This window comes from Geotrypetes seraphini, chromosome 9 (genome assembly GCF_902459505.1).
Source record: "Geotrypetes seraphini chromosome 9, aGeoSer1.1, whole genome shotgun sequence".
In the NCBI taxonomy this organism is placed as follows: domain Eukaryota; kingdom Metazoa; phylum Chordata; class Amphibia; order Gymnophiona; family Dermophiidae; genus Geotrypetes; species Geotrypetes seraphini.
The window spans coordinates 45,713,825-45,729,104 of NC_047092.1; the positions used below are offsets into that span (position 1 = coordinate 45,713,825).

Below are 15,280 nucleotides of genomic sequence, written 5' to 3' on the forward strand. Positions count from 1 at the left end.
CCAAGCCTTCTGCTGTGCCACTGGAACAGACGGCCTTAGCTGGGATGTGAATCAAGGGCTTAGAGGTTGGCAGGCTGTCCCTGTTGTCCAGAGCCACTTTGCCTTCATTCGCCTGGAAATCAAAACTGTTAGAAGCACAGCATTGAACCAGGGCAGTATACTCTGATAGGCTGATTTAGGGTACGGGTGGAAAAAGATCAAAGGGCAAATTCTATAGGAAGCGCCCAAAAGTTAGGCGCCTAATTAAGCACTGTTCAGCGCAATTCAAGCACAATTGGGTGCTGTTTAATGAATCACGCTGAGCGGAACCTATTTTGGAGGCGCCCAAGAAATCGGCCAGCTCTAGGCACAACTAAAAATTAGGCGCCTAGCTGAGCGCTTAAGAACGGTGATTCTGCAACAAGGCGCCTAACACGTAGCCACGCCCATGCCTAACGCCTATTTTTTTGAAGGCCACCTAAATTTTTAGAAGAGGCGCCTTGTTACAGAATCGTGCTTTCTTGATAGGCGCCTATGTTTCAATCAGTGCTGATTAAAAAGCTTAAGTGAGCTTGTTATTCAATTTAGATATGCGCCTATCTAGGTGGGAACCTCCGAAATAGGTGCCTAACTTTAGGCGCCGGTTACAGAATTTGGGCCCAAGTGCTCTGGTTAGTCAGAAAGTGACATGCGATTGTGAGCATTTAAGGCTAATGTCTATACAGTCAAACCTTGGATAGCGAGTAATGTGGTTTGCGAGTTTTTGCAAGACGAGCAAAACATTTTAATTTTATAAACGAGCATTGTCTTGCAGTAGGAGCACGTATACGCACATCACATCAAGTACGTACAATATATGCGCTTTGCATCGCTGAATGCGACTGAATGTAATACAAGCACCCGCAGTCCAAGCACGCACATCTTACGCTGAGCATGACTGAACATAATAAACTTTTCAATATATTATTTTATAGTTTTCTTTTTAAGTTATAAAAGTGCTCGTGCTTAATACTATATTAGTAGCCAATGTAGCTGTTACTTAGCTTTTTTGTAAACTGGGTCTGGCTCAATCCCCACCGACGCGTTTCATTTTTTCATCAGGGTCGGGGAAGGAGAACACAGAGCAGTATACTATCTTAGCTGAATGCTAAATCCATGATTTGTGAGCCGGCTCACAAATCATGGATTTAGCATTCAGCTAAGATAGTATACTGCTCTGTGTTCTCCTTCCCCGACCCTGATGAAAAAATGAAACGCGTCGGTGGGGATTGAGCCAGACCCAGTTTACAAAAAAGCTAAGTAACAGCTACATTGGCTACTAATATAGTATTAAGCACGAGCACTTTTATAACTTAAAAAGAAAACTATAAAATAATATATTGAAAAATCGCATAATATAAAAGTTCCTGTAAGGACAGCTACCATGCGTTAAAATCGTGTGGCACTCTGAGGAACTTTAAGCGAAGAATATGGTGGCTATCTTTAATTAAGTTTTGTTTCTTGATACAATATTTTGTGCACTTTTTTGTTTTGAACATAATAAAAGCATCACGCCCAATTCACCCACAGTGTAGTGACTGTTCAAAACGAGCGAGGTCTTGCAATACAAGTATGTACTGTACTGTATTTTCTATTAAAGTTTTTGGGTTGTGGAATGAATCATCTTGAGTTTCCATTTTTTCCTATAGGGAAATTCGCTTTGATATACAAGTGCGTTGGATTACAAGCATGCTTCTGGAATGAATAATGCTTATAAACCAAAGTTTTACTGTATATGGTGCCCCCCAAAAAAATTGGTGCTAAAAAAAGCACTATTATATAAGCTGTGTTTAGTTAGATGCAGTTTCTAGACTAGCATTTACACCCGGGAACCAGGAACTGATGTCAGGAAAGCAGAGGCTGGCGCAAGCAGCAGGTAGGAGATGCTACTGGCTGCTGGCAAAGATTTGAAGAGGTGGGTGGGCGGAGAGGAGGACAAGTGCTGGTGTCCACCTCCAAGATGGCACCCTGGGCATTCCCCCTGACCCCCTCACTACGCCACTGTTTTAAAGCAGTGTTTTACCAATAAATCCTAGAGCACTGTTCCCTCCAAGCTGAACAAGAGTCCTCTAACTGCATTGCTGTCAGTAGGGGGTAGTACTTCAATATTGTGTTTTCAGTGGCTAGAGACAGGCAGGTTACCTGGAGTTTGGAAGAGCTTGCTTGTCCCTCACTATTGAAAATGTGATAGTGAAACAGCACCTCCCACTGGTGGGACTATAGGTAGAGGACTCCTGCTCAACTTAGAGGGAACAGTGAGTATCCCTAGCCAGTCTGATTTTGAGGATATCTTTGATAGATTTGCATATGCTGTTATGGGTTCATCAGGACACATTTGGGAATTTCTGGATGAGGGGATTCTTCAAACCTGATTCAAGAAATACTGTCTTAGAGTTCTCCCACATCAAGTCCATACCTTCAGATAATAATTTTAAAAGACGAAGCTTTTGTAAGTAAAACATTTCTTTTTATAACAACATAGTTTACAAAGTAATTGCTATGATTGTTTTTTCACGTACTGAGAACAACATATACATGATATCTAAGTATATTTAAGGAAGTTTAAGCCTAACGATTAGAATAAGACTTTACATTTCATTTATAATACATCAGTATTTACATAATTGTTTAGATACAAAGAGTGCATTCAGTATTTACAGACAGTGGGGCACGATTTATAAAAAGGTTTTACCCCACAGGCATAAAAAGGGGGGGGAAAAACTTATTATAAATCATATCTCAGTTAGGAATAAATTAACATTTATGATGTCTCCATTTTCTTGTGGCCAGAATGAGTTGCGAGTCTCGTCTCTGCCAGTGATAAAGCCTGCTAATGAAAACTGTGCCCTGCTTTACATCTCCTACCATGATGTACACCATGGAGCGGTTGCTGCGGGTCATCCTCTGAGCACAGCTCTCATTGATGAGAAGCCACTGCTGAATCAGATTGCGTGTGTCATACGGCAGGAGCAGGCCCTGATTAATGAACTCAACCTGGCCTTCAATGTTGTACTCTGGCTCCCCAGAGGCAGCTTTTCTTTTCACCAGCTTAGCTTTCAAGGCTGTAAAAAAAAAAAAAAAAGAAAAACCAAATCCAAAAAACAGGAGGTATTTTTTTTGGACATTTTTTTTTTTCATAAACACCCACTGCCCTTTTTTTTTTTTGCAGCTTGACTGCTGCAAACAACATGTAAATAAATTAATTGGTAAAATATTGCTGCTAAAACCCATACTGTAACTTTATACAAAGTTTTGATTAATGAGGTTTCAGTAGGCATAGCCATACTGCTGAAGCTCCATTGACCATCCCAAGTACTTGGGTCAATGGATCACTGCTTGTTAGATGTGCCACTTACTTGCTAAAGCCAATTAGAAGAGACCCATATTTGCATGTTCTTAGTCACAGGCCCAATATTACGGAACCCTCCACTAGGAGAGTTGCAATTTTTGACTAATGTAGTGAACATTTCAGAGGCGGTTGAAATATATTCCAAAGGGCTTAACCAGGCATGAGCGACTCAACACTGAGCTGGCCATCTGCCAGTATTCAGTGGAAAGTACTTAAGCAGAATCTACTTGAGATGCAGCCAGCGGCGGGCAGTGCTTTGAATGTCCTCCACTGGCATTAAACCTGGATTTTCAATGCCAGGCCATTTCCAGTGACTGGCATTGAATATCCAGGTTTTTCAATGCCAGCAATGCATGGCCAGTTAAGGCAATATTCAGACTTAACCAGCCATGGCTTAGTGGAGAAAGATAGGCCATGCATTTTATGTGGCCTTATGTAGAAAGGGATTGGGAGTTGCATACCACCTTTTTTTTGTGTAGTTTCAGAACCATACTCAAAGCGGTTTGCACACAGGTACTTCAAGCATTTTCCCTATCTGTCCCGGTGGGCGCACAATCTATCTAATGTACCTGGGGCAGTGGAGGATTAAGTGACTTGCCCAGGGTCACAGGGAGCAGCACAGGGTTTGAACCCACAACCTCAGGGTGCTGAGGCTATAGCTTTTAACCACTGTGCCACACTCTCCTCATTTGCCCGCTAAGCCTGGCTGCTTAGGTTCCAAATATTGGGACTGAAGCAGTCATGCTCCCAGAACACCCCAAATATCGTTGAGGCATTTTTGGCAGTGATAACAGTTAAATGTTATTGAAAATGCCCAGTTAGCCACTGAGATGCGAGTTAATTGGTCGGCAACCATTCCCAGCCAGTTAACTTGCACTGAATATCGGCTGGTTAGTGCTGTTAAAAATTGCCTCTAGTGCCGTTGTACTGTCTGGATAGTGCTGGGGTGGAGTTTGTGTGAGTTTGTTTTGGGTGGAGCTGACACTTAATTGGTTAGTGGTGATATTTGTGAGGGGGGGGGGCTTTTAAATCATGGTAAAATAACCCCATCAAGCTGCAGCCCGATGCTCTTGGCTGTGATATTCAGGGTTTCCACCCCCCATGTTCATATCTTAATTCCCTGGTAGTCTAAGGGGGTCTCCAGGCAGGAGTGATCCCCCTGCTCTTATGGCGCCATCTATTAAAATGGCACTTCTAGCAGTAGACATGCTATTTTAATGGACAGCGCAGGAAGGGCAGGGAGTAGCCGGGGACCTCTCTAGGCCACTAGGAAACTGATCAGAAGGTTCTACTTCAGAGGGGCTTCTACTTTGGGGGTAGGGGAGGGACTGTGGAGGACATAGGAGCTTTAGGTGATAGCTTGGCGGCCCAGTGCTCCAGGCAGATAGACTAGTACAACTTGTGGAGTGGCTTGCAATTAGCGCATTATTCATTTTACCATGATAGCAACCTGTTGTATTGCAGGTTGACTCCTGTGGTAACTTCTCCCCTCACTCTGCTAACCAGTTAAGTAAGTCCATAAAGTTAGGACAGCCTAGGGTTACCGTATGGCTCCAGAAAAAGGAGGAAGTAAAACCAAGGTGTGTCAATCTGTCCTGCTTACTTCCAATGGAAGTAAAACCTGGATGTCTCAATCCGTCCTCTTTTTTTCCTGGAGTCATATGGTAACCCTAGGACAGCCAGAAGGCTTCCAAGCATTACCCACCGGGCTAAATGTGCACCGGTCTGATTATCGGTCAGCGCCCAATTAACTTCCAGGTGACTGAACTTAGCCAGATACTCAATGCCAGAGCCTGAACATGGCCTTGCATTGAATACATAGGCTTAATTTGGCCTGCGCTTGTAAGAGGCTTTAAAACTGTCATGGCCTGATTTAATGGGAATAAATAGAAATAAAAGAAAATGAAACTAGACTAACACAGTAACCACTCCAGTTTGGAATAATATGCGTTACAGATAGTTGTGGAAGGATTATGTGCTGAGAAACAGAAAGTTGTATAAAAGGGAAGGCACTGAGGCTGGCAGAAACAACACATTTGAATTATTTCTCACTGCTGGCGACCTTAAGGGGCAAAGAAAAGTTGTAAAGGGACACCAGGGGATTGAGAGATGGTTTGAGGGTGGGAGTAGAAGAGAGGGAGAGGTGCTGGATCTGGAGCAGAGGGAACTGGGAGAGACTTGCCACATAATGGGAGAGAGATGTGGGGGGAAGAAAGAATACAGCAGGGAAAAATGAATAGGTGTTGGATTAGGAGGGAGGGGGAAGGACAGCAGGATCATGGGAGGGGAGGATTGGAAGAGAGGGAGAGATGCTGAAGAGGGAAGAGAGGTTATGGAGAAACATGTGAGAGAGGCCATCAGGGGGTTGTCACGGAGATGCATGAGAGGAGGATGGTGAATACAGAGGATAGAAATGTGGTAAAGGGGTAGAAGTCAAAACAGAATAGGCTGGGGAAGGGTGTGAGACAGGAAAATGGGAGAACTAGGGAGGGAGAAGCCTTAGACCCCCCTCCCCAGTACATCTGACGAGGGGCCTAAGGCTTTTATTGGCCCAGACACCTAAGGCATCTCCCATGTGAGGGGCCTTAAATAACCTAGGCCAATCAGCCATAGGCCCATCCCCGGTACATCCCAAGATGCACTGGGGAGGGGATGGCCCACCATTTTAAAGAGGCGGGTATGCTGGCCAGACGGAGTAGGCAACTCTCTGGCCAGCCATCAAGCAAGGGAAGGGGGAAGGGGCAGGGGCAGGGGTCATCGGAGTCACAGGAGGGTGTCCGGGGGGGGGGGGGTTTGTGTGGCAGCAGGAGGGAGTGGGTCTCTCTCCCACTGTTATGGAGGGTGTAGGGTGGGAATTCACTTGATGGCAGTGGGGGGCAGGAGTGGTCATCTCTCCCACTGCCGGGGGAGGTGTCGGGTGGGGGTTGCTTGATGTTGGCAGCAGGAGTGGGCATCTCTGCTGCTGCTAAGGGGATGTTGAGGGTGTTACTTGTGGGCAGGAGGGAGTGGGCATTTCTCCTAGTGCTAGGGTGGGGGGCGATGAATGGGGTGTTGCTTGACATCAGCAGCGAGAGGGAGTGGGCATCTCTCTCACTACTGGGAGGGGAGGGTTTAGCAGTGTTGGGTGATTGTGTGACGTGGCAGGAGATAGTGAGCATCTCTCCCTGCTGCCGGGGGTTGTCAGGGGACATTGCTTGGCAGTGGGAGGGAGTGGGCATCTCTCCCAGTGCCGGGAAGGGGGGGTTGGTTGGTTGGGAGGTTGCTTGACTTCAGCGGCTCAATTTGTTGTTGTTTTTTTTTGGGGGGGGTTGCATTTATTCTGTGCATATGCCCATCACTATCATCAGCGATGGACACATGCAAATTTAGCAAACCTTCGCTGCTCTCCAACAACCTCATTTGCATGAGCATTTTTTGGGAGAATGACTCACTTTTATTAAATCGTTACAATAACAGCTGCAACTGCAGCCCATCGATTTTTAATGTAAATTTTTGAGAACTAGCCCTGAGAGAAGGAGATGAAAAGTTGACAAGTAAAAGTAAAAAGAAAGTGGTGAAGAACCAGAAGGTGAGAAGGGTAAAATTAGAGAGGCAGAAAACAAAGAAAAGAGGAAAGAGCTAAAAGGGAAGGATTAATAAAAATAATTCTTATATTCTGTTGAATCTCTTGTTGGTTTGAAGTGGATTACAGAACAGCAGAGGTGAGGGGATAGGAGAAGAAAGGAGAAAAGACAATGGATAATACTCATTTGAAAGAGTTGGCAGAAAGGAAGGAAAGCAGAAGAGAGCAACTGGGACTAACATGATTGGAAAAATAAAATGCCCAGACAACAATGGTAGAAAAAGGGTTTGTTTTGAATTTATCTTTGGGATATGTACATCACAGATGTCTTTTGTTCAGTAGAAGAAAAATGCATTTCTGTTTTTTTATTTCTCCAGTTATTGTGGTACATGTCAAGTTTGACTTCTTGGGGTTCCTAGTTTAATTTTTGTTTTTCTGTTTCTGATTTGTGATCTGTATTTAGTGATAATCTATTTCAACATAGACACCTGCATTTTATAAGGGGGTACCAATGGGACATAAAACAATAGAAGGTAACCAGAAATATAGAAACATGATGGCAGATAAAGGCTAAATGGCCCATCTAGTCTGCCCATCCACAGTAACCATTATCTCTTTCTCTCTCCGAGAGATCCCACGTGCTATCCCAGTCCCTTTTGAATTCAGACACACTCCCTGTCTCCACCACCTCTTCTGGGAAACTGTTCCATGCATCTACCATCCTTGCTGTAAAAAGTAGTTCCTTAGATTACTCCAGAGCCTATCATCTCTTAACTTCATCCTATGCCCTCCCATTGCAGTAAAATAAGAAATGCTGTGGTTGGGTGGTAGAGCTTGCCAAATCCCCAAACAAAAAAGTGTTCCCCTGTCCCTGGTATATTTCATTATGTATGTGAGTTTTTAGATAGTGCAAGCTGACTATATACAGCTTTACTGGTAGTTTGTGAATTATACACATATGTATAGTAGGGGCTGCTTAAAAGTAGGAGCAGTCTCCATCGAGGGCTATACATTTAGCCCAGTGATTTTCCAATTTTTTCATTTTGTTAGAAAAATATGGAATGAAAAAAGTAGTAAATCACTGGACTAAGTGTATAGCCCTCAATGGAGACTGCCCCAAATTTGTTGGTGGGTTAAGAACTTTTCAGTGGCCCCTCGTACATACTTACTATGAAATGTGGAAAAATTGATGCTATTGAAAACAGAGATTAACACTATATATATCTCACAGTATATATCTCAACTTTATCTTATCTTATTATGAATTCACTTACTTTCTAATGTTATTACTGAGCATTGATATGCTACCATAATTCTGGCAGGTCTTTTGGCTTTGAGTGTTTTTGGAGCCCTTCATATAGCTAGTTTCAGTTTCAGAGAGAATTTGAATGAAAATATATAAACCCTAATTAACTGGGCTATTGTGTTACTATTGTGTTAATTTAGAAGAAATTTTATTTTTCTTAAGCAAGGAATGTACAGGAAAATACAATATTTATTTAATTTTCTGTACCATTCTCCCAGGGGAGCTCAGAATGAATTTATTTAGGTACTCAAGACTTTTCCCCTATCTGTCCCGGCAGGCTCACACTCTACCTAATATGCCTGGGGCAATGGGGAGGTTAAGTGATTTGCCAAGAGTCACAAGGAGCAGCATAGGTTTGAAATTCAGGGTGCTGAGGCTGTAACTTTAACCACCATGCCATTCTTGTAGTCTTATTTTTTTTTTCACTACAACTGAAGTTTTCATAAGAGATTTTTAAATTAGAATCTTAATTCTGGTAAATTTGCTAGATTCCTTACTTTTATATCTGTAATCTGTACCCACGCACAGAAAACACGGTTGGAAAGAATTCCATGAATCAAGCTCTGCATGCTTTTCCCCATTTGTTCTGCTAATCCTGCTGCTGCTTCACTCCCTCAGTTTTGGACGAACAAAATTATTTTTTAATCCATTTTCTATCAAAGATAGCTGGATTAATATCCAAGTACAGGTCATATTATTTCTGCAACATCTCAGGCTAAAACCAATAAATTTTAGTACTATAGTCATCTGGGAGCCTGGCAGCTCTGGCTAGAGCTAATTTGTTGTGCCCTGCCCTGCCACCAGCAGTTCATTCCAGAGCTGGATCCTCTTTGCATAAACCACACAAACCTTTGACAAATATCCCAGTGCCTGAAGTCAGTAAAAGGTATTTCAGTAATGAAACAAGATAGTTATCCCAAGAAAAGAGTTACACACTTCAATAAGGTAATACTAGTCCAATATTCATATTTCTCTTCCTGAATACAGGCACGTAAGAGGGATCTCATCGAGACAACATTCAAGTTGAAAAAAGTGGAAAATCACTGGACTAAAGTGTATTGCCCTCGATGGAGACAGCCCCAGCTTTTCAGCAGCCCCTTATATATGTGTGTATAATTCACAAGATACCAGTAAAGTAAAGTTATTTATAGAATTTCTAGCTTGCACTATCTAAAAACTCACATACATAATGAAATATACCAGGGACAGGGGCAAGCTCCATCTCCCAACCCCAGCATTCCTATTTTCCTTCCCTTCAATCGTTTCATGGCCCATTGATATCCCCTTATAAAATGCAGGTGCCTCTGTAGAAATAGATTATCACTAAATACAGATCACAGATCAGAAATAGAAAACCAAAAATTGAACTAGGAACCCCAAGAAGTCAGTACCACAACACTGGAGAAATAAAAACAGAAATGCATTTTTTCTTCTACTGAACAAAAGACATCTGTAGGTGAATCTAAAACTTCAAAGGGGACTGGGAAAATTCTCTAATTAAGGCAGGTCATTAAGTTAACCCCCCCCCATATATCACGACTTGTTGACCATTATTTATGTTCCCCCCCTTTCAACTCTGTATGATCATTTTTCTCCGTTATCTTATCTGTATTATTTAATACATACTTACCAAAGTTACTGTCGCAGAAAGCTTCCAGGACGGCTGTATAAGAGAAGGCATCTTCCACAGTTGGGCAGCCCTGGCAGGTAGGCTTTGGTAATTCTGCAAAGAGCACGTTAAAACTGGCGTTTGATTTCATATAAAAAAATGTAGCAGCCGCCAGTGCAAGAAATTAACTGGAAGCCAACAGTATATAGAATAGGATTGCTAGAAGGTAGATTACCAAGGTGAGAAACCAATGGCTTTTTACAGAACTTTCGAGGCACTCAGGCCCAAATTCTGTAACCAGCACCTAAAGTTAGGCACCTATTTCGGAGGTTCCCACCTAGATAGGGGCATAGCTAAATTGAATAACAAGCTCACTTAAGCTTTTTAATCAGCACTAATTGAAACTTTGGCGCCTATCAAGAAAGAGCAATTCTGTAACAAAGAGCAATTCTGTAACAAGGTGCCTCTAAAAATTTAGGCAGCCTTCAAAAAAATAGGCGCTATGCATGTTAGGCGTGGGCGTGGCTACGTGTTAGGACCCTCTTACACAATCAGTGCTCTTAAGCGTGCTTAAGCGCTCACATAGGCGCCTACTTTTTAGTTGTGCCTAAATCTGGCCTATTTAATGGGCGCCTCCAAAATAGGTGCCGCTCAGCGTGATTCACTAAACAGCACCCAATTTTACTTGAATCGCGCTCTACAGTGCCTATATCGGCACCTAACTTTTGGGCGCTTCTTATATAATTTGCCCTTCAATATATTTATTTTAATAATACAGGATAATTGTATAGATCAGTGGTTCCCAACCCTCTCTCCTAGAGGACCACCAGGCCAGTCGGGTTTTCAGGATAGCCCTAATGAATATGCATGAGAGAGATCTGCATATAATGGAGATGCCAGGCATGTAAATCTGCCCCATGCATATTCATTAGGTCTATCCTGAAAACCCGACTGGCCTAATGGTCCTCCAAGACAGGGTTGGGAACCACTGGTATAGATAGCTAATCTGTTTGGCAAAGCGCTTAGCAATCAGACATTTAAAGTACTGATGAGCTCTTAACAGTTGTGAGTAATCCTTCTGTGGATTTACTTTTTAATTTGTTATGATGACCATACACCAGTCATTTCCTCTCTCACTCCACCCCTGAACTAGGCTGACCAGTAGTCTTAATTAGATTTTTCCCATCATTAAACCCGGAAACCGCGAGACACCCCCACCTTTGTAAATATACTCCTCCTCTTTGCTAAGGGGGGCCAGGCACATGTCTTCCCCCGCAGGGATTCGTTCACAGTTCAGGCTGGCCGGCCAGCTGTGGCCGAGACAGGCCAGGACCGGGGCGCAGCTTCTACGCACGGCCAGACACACGCTGCGACAGGGCTGGATGAACCTGCGGAGAGACGCCAAAGAAAGTTGGGTTTGTTTTCTTTCAAATTCAGCCTCGCGGCCTGCCCTGCCCCTTTCATGCAATTGGCCGTTGTCTCTGGTGTAAAACGCGGACCTCACGGATCTTAACTGCACGTCCTTAAAAATCCGAGGTCCTTGGCACAGCCCTGCAGAACACTGGGAAAACAGGGGCTGTCCCGCCCAAGACGGAAATGAGGGGGAAGAATTCAGAAATGCATAGCTTCATATAACAAATTTCATACTTTGAGAATTAACATTTTACTTTCACAAAGTTGGAGACTTGAAAAAAAATAAAGAAAATTGTGTGTAAATATTTCCACCGCTAACAGTTGTAAAATCAAGCCACTGGCGCTATTAAAAGAACTTGTAAACGAGTTGTTACCTAAGTACAGTAAGATTTATAAAAGGAATCATTTCACCCTTACGTTCCCTCAGATCAAACAAAATCTTTGCTCGGGCGGCATGTACGGATCTTAACTGCACGTCCTTAAAAATCTGAGGTCCGTGCCACTTTAAGTCTCGACATAGGTTACGGCTTCTGACAGATCCTAAGGCTTTTCCCGCCTTAATCCGAGACTAAAAGTGGCAAAACTTTTGCCCTGAGGTCTGTGCTACTTTTAAGACTCAGCATAGGGAAGGAAAAGCATTAGGATCCGTGAGAGCTAAATTGTCTTGAGCCATAACCTACGCCGAGACTAAAAGTGGTACGGCCCACAGATTTTTAAGGACGTGCAGTTAAGATCCGGGAGCTCCGCGTTTTACCCCTTCCCGTTCTCTCTTAACATGCGTATTATAGTCCAGGGGGGGAAAAGGCGCTTGTCATGAACCGTGCACGAGCTCCTGTCAAGGCTTAGGGGAAAGAACTGTCGGGGCACTTACGTATCCAGGCACACCGGAGCAAAGAGCGCGCACAGAAACGTCCTCGCGAAAGGATGGCAGCCGGTTTGCAGGAGATGCGCCCAGTCGGCTGCTTTGGAGACGACCTCTGCCAGGCTCGTGTGCCCCATCAGATTGGGAAGCCTCATCTCGGCGTAGCCGATGCCATGGCACATGCCCAGCTCTTTGGGAATAACCACACACTTGGTAGATAAGCCAATGTCAAGCCCTCGGGTCAGACCCAGTAGACAGCCGGCAGCAAAGACAAATGTTGGTGCAGGGAGCATCACTGTGGTGGTTTCTCTGGCTTTTTTTTTTTCCTGACAGCGAGCTGTCAAGTCCTCCTCCTACGATGCCGAGACCCGCTGAGATCCTGTTGCCTTATATGCATGAAGCAGTTGCCCGGGTCCGTTCATTATCGACAGCTTATCAAAACACTTAGAGGCACGGCGTATGCTCATTGCCCCAGCGAGTCGAAAAGATTGTTGTGATAACGAAAGAGGTGGAGACACGAGAGACGGGGGAGACTCTTTCAAAAAGGTTGGATTTGCATAGAGGCTTTAATTGACTTTGAAAATGTCGATGCTGCAGCCTGTGATGCGGGGCTGGATATGAAAATGTGACAAATTGGGGTTGTTTTGGGGTTGGTTTTTTTGGTTTTGTTTTGTTATGCATGCGCTAACTTGAATGAAAGCCAGGTCCTAGAAAGTGAGTGGACAGACAGGCTGACTCCTGGGGCTGGATTTGTCTGCTTTCTACTTTGGCAGGGCTGCTTTAGCAGATACCCCCAAGGACTGACCTATCCAGCCAGAATGGTTTGTTTTTGCTAATTGCTGTTCTCACTGGCTCTGTTTTACAGTATTTCAAGAGCTACCCTCCCGAAGTAGGCAAGTACTAAAAAGAGTCAGCTTTCTGGTACTTATTTGATTATGTGATTGGAACTTCCCCCTAATGAACACATATCTGAGCCATTACTTTCATTTAGACATAATCTTAAACTTTTATCAGAGGAAGACAGAATTCCAGGTCAAGCAAATACCATGTTTATCTCTTTTACCTTGGTTTGTACACAGAATGGCTATAAAATCCTCATAGTCTGAGCTCCTTAAGGAATGCTACTAATTGTATCACTACACTTTCATTTACTGGGTGAAAAGTGAGGTTGCCCTATCATAGTTGAATTAATTGATGGTCTAGAGCAGGGGTCTCAAAGTCCCTGCTTGAGGGCCACAATCCAGTCGGGTTTTCAGGATTTCCCCAATGAATATGCATGAGATCTATGTGCATGCACTGCTTTCAATGCATATTTGTTTGGGGAAATCCTGAAAACCCGACTGGATTGCGGCCCTCAAGGAGGGACTCTGAGATCCCTGGTCTAGAGCAGTGGTTCTCAACCAGTGTGTCACCAGCAGCTGGGAGGATAACAGGGGATGTGAGACCAGCACCAGGAATGTTGGGGGGATGTGGGGGATGTCGGGATCTGAGGGGGGGGAGGTACGGGATATCAGGGGTATGTTGGGGATGTCAAGGGAGGGGTGTAGTGCTCCGTGTCTCAGCTGATCCTGGCAGGGGGAATCCCTATCAGCTGAGCCTCCAGGAATCCCCCCCCAAACTGGCTCAGCTGATGGGGATTCCTTCTGCCTCGATCAGTCAAGGTAGTTGGAGGGTATGTTGACAAAACTTGCTTTTGTACATTTTTGGCGTGGTCGTTTTAATTTTTTTTAATGGGCAACAAAGGTGGACGTCCTAAGGACCAAAACTTATACCTTGCTCATTTTCAAACATAAAAGATAGACGTTTGTCAGCTTTGAAAATGGGCATTTTTCCTGCTGGGTTTATGGACAAAATGTCCAACCTCAGACTTAGGCACATTATTGATTATGCCCCTCCATGCATCTAAGGAAAAAGTACTGTATCACTTGAAGAGCAGTATAGCTGAATGTCACTTAGAGAGGAGGACCCAGGCCCATAAGCCACTCTAACCACTACATGTATAGTAGAACGTGTGAGCCCACACAAACCCTACTATACTGTCATATAGGTGCTACCTGCAGACATAAGTGCTATTGGGGGGTTTTTGTGGGCTCATCTTAAATTATAAGGAGGTTATGGTGAGATATACAGCTGGCACCCTTTATGTGAAGTTCACAGCAGTACCCTCTAAGGTGTTCCATTGCTCTGTTGGGATGTCTATGTGTCCAGTCCATTACTATGTTGGCCCCACTCACATCCAAATGGCCAAGATTAGGATATTTTCAACCTGGATATTTTTCTGATCGAAAATGGGGCATAAAGTTAGACATTCTGGCAGCCTAGATGATCTGGTGGCCAAAGACATCTAAGTAGACTATTAAAAAAAAAAATAAAAAAAAAATATATATATATATATTTAGACATCCAGCAATTTGCCATTCAAAAATGGCCATTTTTGTACCTCCAACTTTGGATGTTCAGCTGGAAACATCCAAGTTGAACTTAGATGGGTTTTTTTTTGTTGTTTTGAAAATGCCCCTCTTTGACTTATTTTTGGCCCTTGGCCTATGCCTACTCTCCATAAGTCCAAAAATATCAATGCAGGTACTCTTCTTAATTTTTTCTTCATTGACTTGGGAACCACCTCCTACAATTCTGTCAAGGCCATTAAAGCTGGAGGACCTCTACCTCCAGCTCCAATAGCCTCTGAAGACAACCTATGAGCAGAGGATCCTGGAGACCCAACAGAGGATGAAGTAGAGGAAGAGGAGACACAACTGGAAAAGGAGGAAGAAGACAACCTATGCTTACTCCTTTTCCCTTTTTTCAATCTAGCCAAAGCCCTACCTTTTGTAGCTCCTGACAATACCGTGGGTTCAGAAGACAAGGTAGTAAAATTGCTGACCATCTCAACCTCACTCAGTGCGGCGGAAGCAGCAGCAGTAGCAGTAGACACACCAAGGAAGAAGCCATCACAAGAACAGGATCCATTGAAGATGAAGGCTGTCCTTGAGTCATACATCCCTCTCTGACATGATCCTACAGCCTTGTATGTGAACGCCACATTGTTGTCTCCCAGTTGTCAATGTCAGGTGGAGCCTATGGAAAAATGGAAGAAGCAGGAACAGGAACCCAAACTGCTTGCAGGTGACACTCAGATCTGTGCTCCCAACCATGCCCAT

The 15,280-nt window shown here is 43.8% G+C and overlaps 1 protein-coding gene across 1 annotated transcript; it reads right to left on the bottom strand.

The window, feature by feature from the left end:
• Positions 1-2,463: 2,463 nt before the first annotated feature.
• Positions 2,464-12,585, bottom strand: LOC117366704 (secreted frizzled-related protein 2-like). The gene is made up of 4 exons (XM_033958437.1): positions 12,129-12,585; positions 11,063-11,232; positions 9,866-9,958; positions 2,464-3,080 (listed from the first exon to the last, which is right to left on the bottom strand). The coding sequence occupies exons 1-4, from the start codon at positions 12,410-12,412 to the stop codon at positions 2,773-2,775; spliced, it is 855 nt and encodes a 284-aa protein (XP_033814328.1). The 5' UTR covers positions 12,413-12,585; the 3' UTR covers positions 2,464-2,772.
• Between the last annotated feature and the right edge of the window lie 2,695 nt (positions 12,586-15,280).

Coding starts and splice junctions, on each gene's coding strand:
- LOC117366704 (XM_033958437.1), bottom strand. CDS start 12,412: ATGCTCCCTGCACCAACATTTGTCTTTGCTGCCGGCTGTCTACTGGGT. Junction 11,233..12,128: donor GCTCCGGTGTGCCTGGATAC/GTAAGTGCCCCG, acceptor GTCTCTCCGCAG/GTTCATCCAGCCCTGTCGCA. Junction 9,959..11,062: donor GGAGGAGTATATTTACAAAG/GTGGGGGTGTCT, acceptor TGCTCTTTGCAG/AATTACCAAAGCCTACCTGC.